The 17,963-nt window shown below is 36.7% G+C and overlaps 2 protein-coding genes across 3 annotated transcripts in view; one reads left to right on the forward strand and one right to left on the reverse strand.

The window, feature by feature from the left end:
• Positions 1-17,963, reverse strand: part of LOC123681955 — a 43,794-nt gene that overhangs the window by 7,421 nt on the left and 18,410 nt on the right. For both annotated transcript variants that reach the window (XM_045620343.1, XM_045620342.1), the window contains exons 2-4: positions 9,283-9,548; positions 4,663-4,740; positions 2,396-2,710 (exon numbers count right to left, since the gene is read on the reverse strand). In XM_045620343.1, coding sequence (XP_045476299.1) covers positions 2,396-2,710; positions 4,663-4,740; positions 9,283-9,548 — 659 coding nt within the window. The remainder of the gene's footprint in view (positions 1-2,395; positions 2,711-4,662; positions 4,741-9,282; positions 9,549-17,963) is intronic.
• Positions 15,005-17,923, forward strand: LOC123681960 (protein BCAP-like). The gene is made up of 4 exons (XM_045620346.1): positions 15,005-15,518; positions 15,730-15,894; positions 16,049-16,305; positions 16,954-17,923. The coding sequence occupies exons 1-4, from the start codon at positions 15,321-15,323 to the stop codon at positions 17,216-17,218; spliced, it is 885 nt and encodes a 294-aa protein (XP_045476302.1). The 5' UTR covers positions 15,005-15,320; the 3' UTR covers positions 17,219-17,923.

The following is a 17,963-nucleotide window of genomic DNA, read 5'->3' on the forward strand; positions in this document are numbered from 1 at the left end:
AAGACTAAAGTTGACCTACTTGCATGTGCAATAGCACCCCATACCATAACGCCTACTGTCCGGTGGACATGACGCTCAATATCAAACTGAGGTTCACGTCTTTCTCCTCGACGTCGTCTAACCCTTCTTCGGCCCTCAAGTGCAGCCAAGGAGAAAAGACGATCTGATGCCATTCCACATTCCAGTGTTGACGTTCTCTGCACCACTGTAATCGTTGCCGGCGATGCTCAACCGTCAGAGGTAACACAACATGGGGTCGATAATGCTGCAGTCCAAAAGACCTTATCCGGTGGTAAACCGTTCGAACAGTTACAGGATGGCCTTGTTCTCCTAACCACTCATCAGTCAAGGAACGAGTTGTCTCAAATCGGTCTCTAAAGGCCATAAGTCTTAGACGTCGATCTTGAACTTCATTTGTGTCCCTTCGACGTCCGGTGCCTACTCTTCTTCGATTTTGGGTATTATATTATCAAACCACGCTTGACAACATCTCATAACAGTAGTTGGGTTTCTGTTCGTACGGTTAGCGATTTCTCAAAATGACTACCCTGCCTCCCGTAGACCAATAATTCGACCTCTTTCAAATTCACTTAGCTGGCGATAAATTCCGCGTACACGTGCTCTAGGTATTTTAACAACAACGTCGACTTTGGATCTCCTTCGAACAGCTGGTTTGTTGTAAAATTTAAAAAACTTGCAAAAAACGACTATAATATAAGAATTGTTGACATGAAAAATCCTTCAAGATTTTTTCTCCAAATTCCAATCATTTAATCCTTGCTATACTATCTATGTTCTACCAGAAAAATTTTTAATTTGAACAGCTCCTTCTGGATGTTGCAATTTCTTTGTCAGTCTAGTATATTATTTGAAGAAAATACAAAAAGAAAAAGAAGTACAATTTCAAGTGTGCAATATCATACGATATTAATTATCTATCTGGTTATTGTATCAGCAAAAAACATTGGCTGCGTTCAGAGGACACAACAGTTGTAAAACAGTTGGAAAATTTTCGAATCTGATCAGTGAGCGAATGCTCAACATGTTCAGTGAGCGGACGCCATTTTTTTGAGCGATTTTAAATTATGCTCACTAAGCTCAACACTTTGTGAGAACTGTCAAAACAGAGGTTTTAGAGGTTAGGTATTTTCTAACCGTTCATAAAACCGCTCTCTGATCACTTAAGGATCTATGAGCGCTCAGTGATCAGATTTGCAACTGCTCTTTCCGCTGAACGCAGCCGAAAGTAACCCAAGGAGAATGCATGTCATCAAGGGAGAGTAGCGATATACCGGTTTCAGCCTTGTAAGGGATCATCAGTACCGCATAACTCAACCCAAGATGACGAACAAACCAAATAGCAGGCACCTTATTGAACGCTGGCAGACTCAGTATTTTCTTCATTCATTACCAGTGGACTAGTTTTCATTTTTTTGTTAAGGATTAATTCTAAAAATTTAAGTGAAATGAAACAAAAATGTGGAAGAATCATTGTAATATCTCGAGAAATAAAAAAGTTATGGGACTTTGAAGTTGCGCTTGGAAGAATAATTTCATAGTCTAGTGTGTGACGTCACGCCACTTACACGAGGCGACTGGTATTCGCAGAGTGCTTACGAATTCATTGGTTAACAATCACTTGTGCCGTTCATGTTGTGTTTTGTTCGTTACACGATGGCTGAAATAAAAAAAAATCCTACAAATATTGTATTGTGCCTATGTGTGCAAGCATGACAATTAAAAACCCCAATAAATTGTTTTTTCATGTACCAAATGACATGAATCAAAGGAACAAGTGGTGCAAATTAATGAGGCGTGACTTAATTGGACATAAAACTACTTCATATGTGTGTGAAGATCATTTTGATGTGAGTACCTATCAGTACTAGCTGTCTATTTCTGATGAAAAATATGAAAAATACTAAGGTGTAAGTTTGAAATAAGTTATTGAGTAAAAATAACTTTGTCCTTTCACGAGCCTCCTTCCATTATGGAGACATAAAAACAAAACTCGAGTTAAAACTACACTGTACAACTACAAACGGTGCGAGAGCCTTGGCGCGGCTAATTATTTAAACGTAATTTATGGTGTAGCGATCACAGGCAAGTGGCGTGACGTCACAGACGAGTCGGAGACCAAAGACGTTCCGCGCTAAAATACGTAAATTTAAATAATCTATTTCTCAGTCATTTATTGATGGATTTTCAAAATTTTTTCACCGATTTATCAGTTTTGCTCTATATTTTAATTCTATCGTGTCAAATATAGTATTATCAACATCACTAAACTAGTCCATTGCTGGTGTCAGCCATTTTTATATTATTTATTATAGTTAGTATATTTGTCTGACCAAGTTTGTATCGATGCTGGAACAAACCTCAAATTTTTTATTACCATTTCATCGAAATCTCCACGCATCCAAGCTTCTCTGAGAGCAATCTGTGATGCTGTTTCGACTGGACCTCGTTGCTGCGCTGCTTCTATTTTATCCTTGCTGGTTGTTCCTCCTCCAGTGGCCCACATTGCAGCAGCTTCACTTTCCTTACCCATTATGGTTCCTAAGGCTTTCATAGCTCCTGGTCCGAGTGCCGAGACTAGTTTGTTCAAATCTTCCCCACTGCGCATTATCGTTTTCAGGGCAGCTAATATATTTTCTATGTTCAGTCCCCGAGGTCCGCAAATGCAGGGATCGCATTCGCAACAATCGCACTAAAAAGAAAAATAATTAGCTCTATTTTAAATGAAGAGACACATTTTATCTGAGAACATCTAAGAGGACAAAAGAAAGCATCCATTAACCCAACACCGGCCAACGTTTTGGGAACCGAAATTTTCCCAGGAACAAGTATTTTAACAAAAATGATACTATTGATATGAATATACGTATAACAGCGAGAGGTACTGGCATTGGGATATATGGACCTAAACTGAGGATCTCCAAAGCCGTGGGAAGTGAGCCCTCGATTCTACAGACCGAGATAATGGCTGTTTAGGTATGCGCTCAGGAGTGTCTCAAAATGAACTTCAAGGGGGCGCATACCTACATCACCACGGACAGCCAAAACACGCTGAGATCCCTGGAATCGTGCTGCCAGGGGTCTCTGTTGACTTGGGAGTGCCGTAACACCATAAAGCAACTGATCAGAGCCAATGAAGTGAATCTACTCTGGATACCAAAGCACTGTGGGGTTAAAGGAAATGAAAAAGTTGATGAACTTGCAAAAAGTGCATCAAGGTGAACCTGCTGAACCTGCCTCTGTGAGCTAGGAAAAGACCAATATAAAGCTGCGGTCCAGCTATGAGAGTTGAACAACAGGACCATCCACTGGACTAACACTCCTAGACTTGCTCAGGCAAAGAAATTCGTGACGATTTCACCTACCTACGCCAAAAAGCTCCTGAAGCTGTCACGAGCCGAGCTTCGGTGATGGTGGGACTGCTGACGGGGCATTGTCGGTACAAACATCATTTGTACCGTATGGGAAAGTCAGCAGATGAGATTTGCAGGCTCTGTGGATCGGAAGCAGAAACAGCCCAACACATGGTATGCAAGTGTCCGGAGCTGGCTGGCTTAAGAACCATTCATGTGGATAAGCCAGTTCTGGATACCAGAGAGGTAACGGCCAAGCCCCCCTAAGGAGGTTTTCAGTTTTATTAACGTCAATGACGACCTCCTTGGGTTTCCATGAATGAGTAGGGTAGAGAACAGAAGATCTACATGGTCGCAGTTCCCGGAAGGCTTACCGTACCAAAACGACCCCAGTTCAAATAATAAATAAATAAAAATAATACGTATAACAGCAAACAATAAAACAAAAACGAAACGAACGAATAACAAAAAAACCACAAGCCTTCTTTTATTTTTTTTAGATAATAAGCGAAGAACTACCCAAAGGAATTATAGTTAACTTTTGTTAACAAAATTTGATGTGCTGATATTCAAAGACACCAAAAAATAATGAATAAATAATCTAATTATCCGTGACATGGAACTTATATTTGAAGATCCAGACATTTCCCTCTGAAGGCTCTAGAGTCGGATATTCTGATCTACAGAGAAAATTTTGAGAATAATGACCTAGAAAGAGAAGAATATATCGCAAGTACTATGAAATTATTTACTTCTAAACCTTTTGACGAATCCGAATAGAGAGTGATGACGAACCTTTATCTGAACTAATGACAATTGCACAAAAGGGGATAACTCATTTTACAGGAAAATCCACCGAAAATTTTCAAAATCAGTTAAATCTAAGGAGAAGAATATTGCTCTATAAGCTTTTTTTCTAAACTTGTTGAATTCATTCATTTCGAAGTTATTACGTTTTTTCAAAGCATATCAAACTTTGAACAAACTTGGGGTCATTTATTCCATGCAATCTAAAAAGTCAATGGGAAACAGGGTGTTCCATCAGAAAAAAAACATGTTTGATCATTTACACTTTTTTGGTACACTATGTGCATTTTCGAATAATTTCAGAATCTAGCTCATTAGAGCTACATTCACAATAATTGTGTCAAAAAAAAATCGAAAATTGCAGCGCTTAACCATAATAAAGCGTCGAATCGATGGTAGAACAGTAGGTGGCAATTGCCAAGATCAAAAAAATGATCAAAGTCTTGTAAAAACCCGCTGTAGCATATTTTCAACTAATACTTACCACGATAGCACCACCCATACTCAAAGCTCCCAGGGAGGCTAAACTTTCCTTTGCAGCTTTGGTATCTCCAAATGAAGCCTGAAAACAGTGAATAGTTCATGACTATGCTTCTCTTACTTCCGTAGAACTCATCAATTCAGCAAAGAATATTCAGAAAAGGTATATGCGAGTTGAACGAGAAAACTGTTTGAATTGAACTTAGCAAGCAACAATCAATGTTCGAATTACACTGCGCAAAAAAATTAATGCACATTCTGAAAATCTCAATTTTAATGAAAGTTAACTTCACATTGACTTTATAACTTATTTTTTATGATCTCTCGGGAAGGTTTTGAACGAAACAAGACACATTAAATGGAAGAAAAATTCAGGATTCCACCGAATCTTATGTGAAAGAAGAGAAATAAACAATTTTCAAAATACTGGAATGCTGATAAGTGATTTAATACTTGATATTTCCACCCCTTGCGTTAATAACAGCTCGGCAACGACGGTTCATACTCAAAATGAGTGATCTTAAAATGTTCTGATCTAATCTTTCCCAGATTTCTCTGAGTTGATTTCTAAGTCATTAAGAGTAGCTGGATGATTTTCTGAACTTCTCAGCCTTTTATTGAGGTTGTCCCAAACCTGCTTAATCGGATTGAGATCTGGACTTCTTGCTGGCTATTCCATTCGAGAGACTTCAACCTCTTCAAGGTACTCCTGAACGATGCGCGCACGATGGGGTCTGGCATTATTGTCCATGAAAATGAAATTTTCACCAATGTATGGGGTAAATGGCAGTACATGCTCTTCAAGAATGTTCCTTATATACCTATCAGCAATCATAGCTCCATTATCAACGACCACTAGGTCTGTGCGAGCAGTCAAAGATATTCCACCCTTTACCATAATCGATCCTCCCTCCAAACCAGTAGTATTCAGGAAATTGCACTGAGCATATCTTTCATGTGGACGTGTGTATACAAGGGAACTTCGATCACAATGATAGAGGCAGAATCTAGACTCATCTGTGAAGAGAACTCTTTCCCAATCAGCCTCTTCCCAAAGGATATGCTCTCTCGCAAAATCCAAACGTGCCCTTCGATGGGCTGGGGTAAGAGCTGGGCCTCTTGCCGCGACACGAGGCCTTAAATCATACTCTATGAGGCGATTTCTTATTGTCTGAGTGCTAATTTGCACCCCATGAGTTTGCTCAAGCTGATTTTGAAGGAGGCGAGCGGTTGCAAATCGTTGTCTCAACGAAGAAACTCTCAAGTAACGTTCTTGAATGGCAGTTGTTACCCGTGGTCTACCCTGTCCTGGTCTTCGGACATTCATACCTGTCTCCCTGAATCGCTGCAACACTCTGGACACACTTGTATGGGAAACTCCAAACCTTTCTGCAATTCTTGTGTATGTCCAGCCTTCTTCTCGCAAAACTACCGCTTGGGCACATTCCTCTTGGGTCAAATTGCGTATTTCGCGTTGCATAGCAATCGAGTGTAGAAAATCAAACGAAAGAAAAACTATTGATCACCAGAATTGATCGAGAACAACTGATTTCAGAATGGAGCCAATACATTCAAAATCTGATCCTGCTGGGAAAAAACATCTGTATTGAAGAAAAACGTTGAAAGTGGATAACATATGCATGCATAATTCTGATAAAATAATTGTCATTGAAAACACCTTCAGTTTCAGAATAAATTTGAGATTTCCATAATGTGCGTTAATTTTTATGCCCAGTGTATTTTATTTTTACCGTTTCGTTTTGAAGCCTACTTATACAAGGTGCGGCAGAGCCGACTGACGAGTTTCAAAGGGCTATTTAAAAAAAATGGTAAAAGTTAGATGAAAACGGTTTTATTCATTCAAAACACTAGAAAATACAGTTTTTTTTCTCAAGTTTTGAGAATGATATCACTTAGATGGCGTCTATCAGCAACGACACACTGATGTAGTCGATTTTGGAAGTTTTCGACCGCTCTTCGGCATATCTCGAGGGGTATGGTCAGATTTCCTAGGTTATTCGCTGCTTGAGTTCTGGCAGGGTGTGTGGACGATGTTTGAAGACCTTATCTTTTAGGTGGCCCCAAAGGAAGAAGTCGCAGGTGCTCAAATCTGGTGAGCGCTCTGGCCAACCCACGACCCCTTTCAGTGAGACCATGGGAACATCAGTCTCAAAACAGCCAATGAAGTTCGAGCTGTGTGGGCTGTAGCGCCATCCTGCTGGAATCAGATATCACCCAGATCGTGTTCTTCAGCAAGATCTTTCAATTCAGGCTGTAGGAAGGTTTCCAACATTGACATTTTCCTCCTCGAAAAAATAAGGCCTATCACTCCAAATTGAGACAAAGCCAGCACACCAAACTTTGACTTTAGGTGAATGGTGTGGTCTCTCTTGGAGTTTAAGAGGATTACATGCAGCCCAGTACCGGAAATTTTGCTTATTCACTGTTTCAGCAAAGTGGAAATGTGCCTCATCGCTACTGAGAAAGTTGCTCTTGGGAGATGCGCTGAATCATTTCCTCACAACGATTTTCGCGATTCACATAATCAGCAGCACTCAACTCTTGTTGAGTCTGTTTTATACAGGTGGAATGATAAATCCTCATGCAGAATCCTCCTCAAAGATCGGTCTGACATTCCCAAAGCTATCGCATGCAGAGCGTCTTGGTGAATGCTTGACTGCCACTCGAACAGTCTTCACATTTTCCGGTGTTCCTACCATTCTTGGTCCTCCATGTCCTCGTTCTCGTCGTGTACTTCCTATTTTCGAGTTGACGAGCTCAAGGTTTGATTGTGTCTGCAGAACGTTGACAGAAATGCCGAAATGCCCGGACATGAATTATATTTATCCGCAAGATAATCTTGTGGCATTACATTTTAAATATTATTTCTGGCATATGACCGCCACGGCTGGCTCGAATGTAGTCCAATCTGGCCGTCCAATTTTCGATTACTTTTTCCAACATTTGTGGCCGTATATCGGCAATAACACGTAAAATGTTGTCTTCCAAATGGTCAAGGGTTTGTGGCTTATCCGCATAGACCAATGACTTTACATAGCCCCACAGAAAGTAGTCTAGCGGTGTTAAATCACAAGATCTTGGAGGCCAATTCACAGGTCCAAAACGTGAAATTAGGCGGTCACCAAACGTGTCTATCAATAAATCGATTGTGGTACGAGCTGTGTGACATGTTGCGCCGTCTTGTTGAAACCACAGCTCCTGGACATCATGGTTGTTCAATTCAGGAATGAAAAAGTTAGTAATCATGGCTCTATACCGATCACCATTGACTGTAACGTTCTGGCCATCATCGTTTTTGAAGAAGTACGGACCAATGATTCCACCAGCCCATAAAGCGCACCAAACAGTCAGTTTTTCTGGATGTAACGGACAACGGTGTTTCGACATACAAGGAGGATTAGCTTCACTCCAAATGCGGCAGTTTGTTGACGGAGCCATTCAAGCAGAAGTGCGCTTCATCACAAAACAAAATAAAATGAACGTAGTGCGCGATATGTATTCCGCACAGAACCCTTATTTTCGAAATAAAGTTGCACTATTTGCAAGCGTTGTTCAGGCGTGAGTCTATTCATGATGAGTTGCCAAACCAAACTGAGAATAAATCACTTGACAGCTGTTAAATCGGTCGCTATCTTGAACAGTAATGCCAACTTAAAGTTATATACTCAGAGGAAAGAAAAGATAGAGGTGCCCTTAGAAGTAAATAGCGTTGTATTGTAATCAGTTGCAACAGTATGATGATAAAGTGAGATAGGACAACAACAAACCTGCAAAATTGACAACTAGAGGAGCGGTAAACATTTCAGTGGCGTAGTCAATGGTTCTCTTACTGCCTCTTATTAAGTTTTCGGTGCTGAAATGTTTGGAACAAACATATGCATATTTCGGCAAATTGTTCATTTGCAATCTTAACGCGTGGCACCATATTTTGCTAAATTCTCTATTTGAAGGAAACCTATAAATGTTAGCATTGAATTAAGTTTTCGATATCTCACAAATACTACGCCATAGACGAGATATATTCTACGCGCCTATGGACTCAAAACGTGAACTTACCTATGATAGGTTAGGTTTTCATTTCCGATGTTTTACACACTATACATGTTCTTCGAGTATTTAACATGATTACAATTAACAATATGTAACTTAAAATTCACAAACTTTTATGAAATAACGCCGATTACAAACGTGAAATTAAAATGAATAGTTAACTCTAAACGCACCTCTAGTTGTCACGTGCAATAACAACAATAGAACCGTGTTGCCAAATCCACACAATATTCGCAAAACATCTATGCGACAGAACGGAGAAAAGATTACTTCTTCCTCAGAATGGCAACGCAGTACATTATAAGTGTTTGTAAACAAAAATGTTATAGCGATGTCAACAAATGCTATAAGGCACCTCTATCTTTTCTTTCCTCTGAGGTTATATACCTCGAAAAAAAACACCCGTTATGTTTATTACTCTGAGATTTGGGTGCAAGCATTTCTTTTGGCTCATGTTAAATCGTCAAATAATCATTCTTGCTACAAAAGTTCTGTTTTTACTCCATATAAATAAAACGATTGAATATTAATCAAATTTCCACTAATTCCTCACCATAATAGCAGCTGGTCCTTGATTGAATCCAACCAGCCTGGCTAAGCTCACTGTTTCCCTATCTGATTGTTGATTAGCTGTTAGTGGTACTCCACCCGTAGCAGTCCCAGTTGTTGCAATTCCACCATCAATCACACCACCTCCTACTCCTACTCCAATTCCACCTATTCCCAACGTTCCTGGTGGCTTAAGTGCACCCTGTTGTCCCATTGCTGCACCAAATTCATGTATTGGCCTCGTACCAGGAACGCCAAATTTTGATACAGCTGAGGGTTTTTTGAGAATAAATATTGAACTAATTTTAGAGTTATACAGGGTGTTTCATTGGGAAACGGAAATACTTCACAGGTCCATAGGTGGCACCAAGGCGGTTCTGGACATACCACATAGTTTTTATAAATGACCTTCCTTTATCATTAGATTGTTGCTTTACGACGAATTATGTCGATGACACTAATATATTAGTGGGCGGAAAAAATATACCAGAAGTTCTCGAAAAAGCAGAAACCATCTTTATTAACGCAAAACGTTGGTTCGATATGGATAAACTGAAAATAAATTAATCTAAAACCAATTTAATGCTATTTAGAACTAAACAATCAAATTTGTCCAAACCAGAAATGATTGAATTTGAAAATCATACAATGTATCCAGTAACAACTACAAAATTCTTAGGGGTGAATATTGATGAATTTTTAAACTGGGAAACGCATATAAGTCAATTATGCTTGAAATTTGGAAGTATCGGATACGGAATCAAAACTGTCGCTAATTACATGAACATGAATACACTTAAAATTCTGTATTTTGCTAACTTCGAGTCAAATCTGAAGTATGGTATAATTTTTTGGGGAAGCAACTCTAAAATTCAATCAGTTTTCATTGTGCAGAAAAGAACTCTTAGAAAAATATGTAAAATGAAATTTAAAGAATCATGCAGAGGCAAATTTAAGACTTTGTCTATCATGACTGTATATGGTCTCTATATTTATGAATGTTTGTTGTTCACTTTCAAAAATAAAAATCAATTTGATACAGGTCACAGTCATGATTATGCTACCAGAACACATGATTTAATTTATCCACAGCATAGGTTGACCTTATTAGAAAAAGGTCCTTTTTATATGTGCATAAAAATTTTTAACAAGTTGCTTAACAATATATAATGTTGTAATAGTTTTAATAAATTCAAGAAAGATGTTAAAAATTTGTTAATTAATCTTGAACCATATAATATGAACGATTACTTCAATTCTGAGAATTTAGTTTAATTTTCTTTGTATGTTTTTTTTTGACACTATTTCTTTTTATGTATAAGTTTTTTGTATATAATCTGGAAATAAACTATCTATCTATCTAAACAGAAACGTATTAAACGATCACTAATATGAACGATTACTTCAATTCTGAGAATTTAGTTTAATTTTCTTTGTTTTTTTTTTTTTGACACTATTTCTTTTTATGTATAAGTTTTTTGTATATAATCTGGAAATAAACTATCTATCTATCTAAACAGAAACGTATTAAACGATCACTATACTTAGTCATACTATATCTTATTGGCCAGTTTCCGAAAAAGACTGATTTTCTTTCTCAATCTCCTCCTCATTTCTAGATTTCTGTGTAGGTATTTTTAGTTTTTGTCTTCTTGTTTTTTCTGCACAGTCTCTTTTTTTGTGTGATATAGGTACATTAACATTAAATGCAGTTGCATTTAATTTTTTCTTTTGTTTTCGGTTATTTCTGGTAGTTTTTTGTATTTCTGAAGAAAGTCAGAACAAAGCATTCTTGAAAGGAAAGGAGATATTTTCTTCTCCAGATATTCTCTTCATGAATGCTTTTTCTATTGAAACTTTGATGATGATTTATTTTTCGGGCGGACACGGCATTTTTTTTGTCTTCTTATGTATACTGTAACCTTCTGGTCATTTTGGAAATGTTTTTGTGACTGGAAATTAAATATAGCTAATAACCATCACATGAAATTGAAATAAATAGGTAAAGAAAAATAATATGATATTGATGTTCTAGGGTTTCTAAAGAATGTGAGGAGAAAACACAAATGATCGGAAATATAGGGACAGAGCTAGATAAATTGAAAATACAAAATGAGCAAGAAATCCAACAAGCATATTTAGAATTATGTAGATTGAAAGAGAAGAATTTCCTCTTGGAAGAATCTAAGGAGGGTGTTCAAATGAGCCTTTTATCACTTTCCAGTGGGGTCACCCGCCTAGAGGCATTGGCTGAATACAGAGACCTAGTTTATGGGCAGCCTTTCTGAGAAATCCTGTTAGTACGCTTGTTTCTATGATTGTTTTCACATCAAAGTTGTAGCTCCAATCCTCCAATAAGCTACGAATTTTTCAATAGTCGTCTATGAATATAAAACATTACTTTAAGGTTCGTCAACACGTTTTAATGATCTAGTCGCTATTCCAGTAACTCTGAAACTACACTGGTACGATTCCGGAGAGTTTCTATTTACTCCAAAATCAGTGGATTACGAATATTCTCCAGAATAGGAGAAAATAACCCATTGGTAGATTTTTTATTTGTATCAGGATATTGATGTATTTATTTGTAAATTTGTTTTGCCATTGAGTGTCATCTGTTCAGAAGTATACACGTTATTTTTGTGCTCCGTAATTATTGATTGAGTAAAGTGACAAACTTGGAGAGAGAATTCATAACCTAGCAGTGTAGTTCACAAAATTCGGCTTATCAACATCATATAATTTGGGTATTTACAATTGTTATTTTTCGTTTGAATTGAATTGTTAGTTTAGGATTTCCATTACTTTTGTTTTTCTATTGATTCGTGCCTGACGCTCAGCATATGTTCTTTGCGATTGTTGAAAATTCAATATTATTCTAAAGGCGCCCATACCTATGGTGATTTATCCTGCTGAACGAGAAGTATCCTCACCTGTGTTCCTGAACCTTTGTTTTTCTTTTACCCTGAATTCATCCTAGGCCTACCTTGTTAGTATAATTAAGTCTCACCGATCGGCCTCGGTTGAGTGAAGTGTGTGTCCCTCGTCTTTAATCATCCATATTGTGAGTCTAAAGTACTCGAATTGTTCTGTTACTTTGTCAAAATAGTTATGACCAGCCAGCAGAGAAATAATCCCCGACCACCTCGTGGCAACTCGGATGGTTCGTTTAGTCAATCTGATGGATCACATAACCAGTTAGATTTAATATTGTCCAGATTATCTATTCTTGATGGAATAGCTGAAGATATTGCAGGAATAAGGAAGACGCAGAAGGACTTTTCGGATAGGCTGACCAGCTGCTTAAGAAAGGTGGAGGCTCATGACAAAATTTTAAAAAAGCATGCATCATCATTGCAGGAATGTAGTGAGGAGCTGCATGTCCTCAAGGTATCCCATACATCTCTAGAGGGAGTTGTTTCTGACCTAGGAAATCAGTTGGTATCTATGGATGTTGTTGGGTTGGAGAAGAATCAAAATTTATTGAGAAAAGAAGTATCGAATTAGAAGGATATCGTTAAACCCTCTAACTTGGCAAAAGTATTTCAGACCTGCAACATTGAACCTTCATCGACATCGTACATTGATCCAAATGAGATATTTGATCGGATTAAGAGAGCAAATAATTTGGTAATGCGCAACGTTCCTGAAAAAGAGAACGAGTCATCAGATCGGTCCATAATTCTTGACATCATTTCAAGGATTAGCGAGTGTTCAGCAAGCCATGTTTTGTCAGTTAGACGACTTGGTCAAGTACGACAGGGGGCATTCAGACCAGTAAAGATAGAATTTTCGAATTTGGCTGCGCCCAGCAATATTTTACGTCATAAACGGATTCTCTCTACAGTAGAAATTTATAGAAAGGTTTCCATAGATAGTGATAAAACACCGCTACAGATTAAACACCTACGGGATCTTCGTAGGGAACTTCACACAAGACGTTCTTCTGGGGAATCTGATCTAACTATTAGATACAAGAAAGGAATTCCTTCGATAACTACGTTGTCATCCTCAGATAAGTAGAATCCAGGCTTTTGAGTGGCTACTTGAGTGACAGTGTGACTCCTGGTCATGTTGGTGGCCTTTTTTTTTCGTTTTTTTTTGTCATATCTTAAGGAATCTTATTCTTTTTAATCATGATTACTGTTTCTTATATTGTTTTTAATGAATTTCTGTATTTGTTTTCACTCAATCAAGCTTTTTTTTGTTTTTACTAATTTTTCAAGAGTTTTATAGTTTATACTCAACTCTGTATTAATAGTAATAATAATATTTTATAATGTAGGTACACATACTTGTCTTATTTTCTTGTAAAAAATGATATACAAACAGGACACGCATTTTAATTACCCTATACATTGTACATTATCAGAGAAATATACACAGTATATGTGCTTAAAAATTTATAATGAAATCCCTAAATCTATCCTAAAAATAAAAAATTTCAAACAGTTCAAACGAAAAATTACTGAGTTAATTATAAAATCGAACCTTATTCTATTTCGGAATTCTTTAATTGTTCTTTTTGAATTTACAGATTGTAATTCTAATAAGTTCTTTCTCTATGTTTTGTTTGACGCTTTCTCATTTCTTTGTTAATAACAACGACTCTGAGAATAAAGTTTTGTTTATTGTTATTGTTATTCTAGTTTGTATCCTACATATTCAGGGATTAACTTGTAATATATCGTATAGGTAATTTAGATTGATTGTTCGAAATAATGTAGAATTCACGAAAAATAAAATAAATTTTATTGAAGTTTAAACATTATTTGAACCTAGCGACTTCAAAAGAAGCAAATTATTCTTGATCAACAAAGCTTCGATTATCTCCGTGCAATCTAATTCTCAATGTTTCATAGTCAGATCAAGCCAAACGCCAAAACAGATTTTGCATTATCCAATAAAAATTCACAAATATAATTTCCATACATTTTAAATATGATTTCTGACATATGACCGCCATGGCTGGCTCGGATGTAGTCCAATCTGGACGTCCAATTTCGATGACTTTTTCCAACATTTGTAGCCGTATATCGGCATAATATACGGCGAATGTTGTCTTCCAAATGGTCAAGGGTTTGTAGCTTCTCCGCATAGACCAATGACTTTACATACCCCCACAGAAAGTAGTCAAGCGGTGTTAAATCACGAGATCTTGGAGGCCAATTCACAAGTCCAAAACGTGAAATTAGGCGGTCACCAAACGTGTCTTTCAATAAATCGATTGTGGCACGAGCTGTGTGACATGTTGCGCCGTCTTGTTGAAACCACAGCTCCTGGACATCATGTTTGTTCAATTCAGGAATGAAAAAGTGAGTAATCATGGCTCTATACCGATCACCATTGACTGTAACGTTCTGGCCATCATCGTTTTTGAAGAAGTACGGACCAATGATTCCACCAGCCCATAAAGCGCTGCCCCAAACAGTCAGTTTTTCTGGATGTAACGGTGTTTCGACATACACTTGAGGATTAGCTTCACTCGAAATGCGGCAGTTTTGTTTGTTGACGTGCCATTCAACCAGAAGTGCGCTTCAAAGCTAAACAAAATAAAATGGACGGAGTGCGCGATACGTATTCCGCACAGAACCATTATTTTCGAAATAAAATTGCACTATTTGTAAGCGTTGTTCAGGCGTGAGTCTATTCATGATGAATTGCCAAACCAAACTGAGAATAAATCACTTGACAGTTGTTAAATCGGTCGCCATCTTGAAAAGAAATGCCAACTCAAAGTTATATACCTCGAAAAAAAACACCCGTTAGAACCAGTGTTTTTTTTTTTGTATTCCTGGACTTATTTTATTTCTTGTTTATGAGAAATTCCTGGAAGTCAGTTAACTTAATGACAGTTCTCAGGCTGATAATCCCAGACAGTGTCAGTTATGACGGTTAGCAGTTTTGGGTATGACTTCTATTATAATATTTACAAAATACTTGCACCCCCCTCTCCATAAATTTTGTCTGAAATGATTTGGCAGAAATAACCGACAGTTCATTCTGTAGCTTGAAGAAGATAGTGTTGGATAGAGTATCAAGATGGAAACAGCTCTATGGGTATCTTCTGGGCTGATACGAAGCTCAGCAATAAGTATCGTGAAGTTTTTTGTGCCTAAAATGATATATGGTTCGGCCAGAGTAGCTCGTTATTTTATACCTAGAAGAATCGTTAACTTAACGTCCAAGTGTGTAGAAATTGTCGAAATTGTCACATCTTTTATGACAATTTTGGAGCAAGTAAGTCATGATTTTTTTAGTTATTCAACCTCCAATAATTTAAGTTGATAATAATCAATATTGAAAAGCATATCCTTGAAACAGAAACATTCATTTTTATTTGTTATTTAATTCCTCTGTCTAATGAAAAACAGACCCTTCTATGAGATGATTGAATTGTTTTACAGAAAAATATAGCCACCTTCAATGATAATTCTCCTTTCGATTTCAGGTTGAAGCTCTTGACCATCAAATAAAGGTACTCAAACAGTCGTCCATTGATAATGAGGAGGAATATGCGAAAGCGAAACTAATCAATAATGATTTGTGTTCCAAAATTTCAACATTGGAACACCAGCTCAAAGAGTTGGAAGAAAAGAACGACGAAAGAATCCTAGTGAGTATTAATGAATAGATAAATAAAGATGAATTGTGAAAATATCAATATAACTTTGATGAAGACACTCATAGTATGAATTGAGTAATATAATATAGTATCATATCGGTACATTTACTATCCTTATTAATTCATAAACGTATTTCCTTTACAGCAAGAACAGATTAAAACCAAGGAAATAGTTGAGAAACTTGAATATGAACAGCAAACGTTATTGAAAGAAGCTGATAGCAGGATATTCTCCTGTGAACAAAAGAATGAACAGCATAAAAAGGAACTTTGCATGCAGAAAATGATCATCGAAAAAATTAAGGAAGACCGTGATAAACTATTAAAAGAAGTGCAAGAACTCAACAATGAATTATTTTCTACATCTACTAAAGCCCGAAAATATGAGGAACAGCTTGAAAAGTAAGCAACATTCGATTTATTATTATTATGTTTTATTAACGTCTGACGAAAATTTAAGAATTTTGATTTCTTAAATTAGTGGCGGTACGTGAATACTTATATGATTGTTAGGAGATGTCTATACATAACTGAACAGAAACGTATTAAACGATCACTATACTTAGTCATACTATATCTTATTGGTCAGTTTCAGAAAAAGACTGATTTTCTTTCTCAATCTCTTCCTCATTTCTAGATTTCTGTGTATTTTTAGTTTTTGTCTTCTTTTTTTATTCTGCACAGTCTCTTTTTTTGTGTGATATAGGTACATTAACATTGAATGCAGTTGCATTTAATTTTTTCTTTTGTTTTCGTTTATTTCTGGTAGTTGTTTGTATTTCTGAAGAAAGTCAGAACAAAGCATTCTTGAAAGGAAAGGAGATATTTTCTTCTCCAGATATTCTCTTCATGAATGCTTTTTCTATTGAAACTTGATGATGATTTATTTTTTCCGGCGGACACGGCATTTTTTTTGTCTTCTTATGTATACTGTAACCTTCTGGTCATTTTGGAAATGTTTTTGTGACTGGAAATTAAATATAGCTAATAACCATCACATGAAATTGAAATAAATAGGTAAAGAAAAATAATATGATATTGATGTTCTAGGGTTTCTAAAGAATGTGAGGAGAAAACACAAATGATCGGAAATATAGGGACAGAGCTAGATAAATTGAAAATACAAAATGAGCAAGAAATCCAACAAGCATATTTAGAATTATGTAGATTGAAAGAGAAGAATTTCCTCTTGGAAGAATCCTCGGAAGAATCTAAGGAGGGTCTAAAAATGAGCCTTTTATCACTTTCCAGTAGGGTCACCCGCCTAGAGGCATTGGCTAAAGACAGAGACGTAGTTTATGGGCAGCCTTTCTGAGAAATCCTGTTAGTACGCTTGTTGCTATGATTGTTTTCACATCAAAGTTGTAGCTCCAATAGTTTTGGAGCTACGAATTTTTCAATAGTCGTCTATGAATGTAAAACATTACTAAAAGGTTCGTCAACACGTTTCAATAATCTAGTCGCTATTCCAGTAACTCTGAAACTACACTGGTACGATTCCGGAGAGTTTCTATTTACTCTAAAATCAGTGGATTACGAATATTCTCCAGAATAGGAGAAAATAACCCATTGGTAGATTTTTTATTTGTATCAGGATATTGATGTATTTATTTGTAAATTTGTTTTGCCATATTTTATAATGTAGGTACATATACTTGTATTATTTTATTGTAAAAAATGATATTGAAAATGTTTTTCGCTGAAAATTTGTATCATTGTGAAGTACACACTAGACGAATCTCTCATGAGATATGCGATTGTCATTTGGGGGAGTTGTTCTGATACTCCAAAAATCCGTTCTGAGGACTATGCTGTGTCTGAACTCTGAAGTCCTATCAGGAGTCCTATAGAGGCAAGTTCAGACAGAATCCGTAATACTTTTTTCATAATACAAACAGGACACGCAAGAAGATCCGTTCTACCTTATACATTGTACATTAACAGAGAAAAATACACAGTATATGTGTTTAAAAATTTATAATGAACTCCCTAAATCTATCCCAAAAATAATAAATTTTAAACAATTCAAACGAAAACTTACTGAGTTTATTATAAATATC

The sequence above is a fragment of the Harmonia axyridis genome, chromosome 6 (assembly GCF_914767665.1).
Source record: "Harmonia axyridis chromosome 6, icHarAxyr1.1, whole genome shotgun sequence".
Taxonomy (NCBI): domain Eukaryota; kingdom Metazoa; phylum Arthropoda; class Insecta; order Coleoptera; family Coccinellidae; genus Harmonia; species Harmonia axyridis.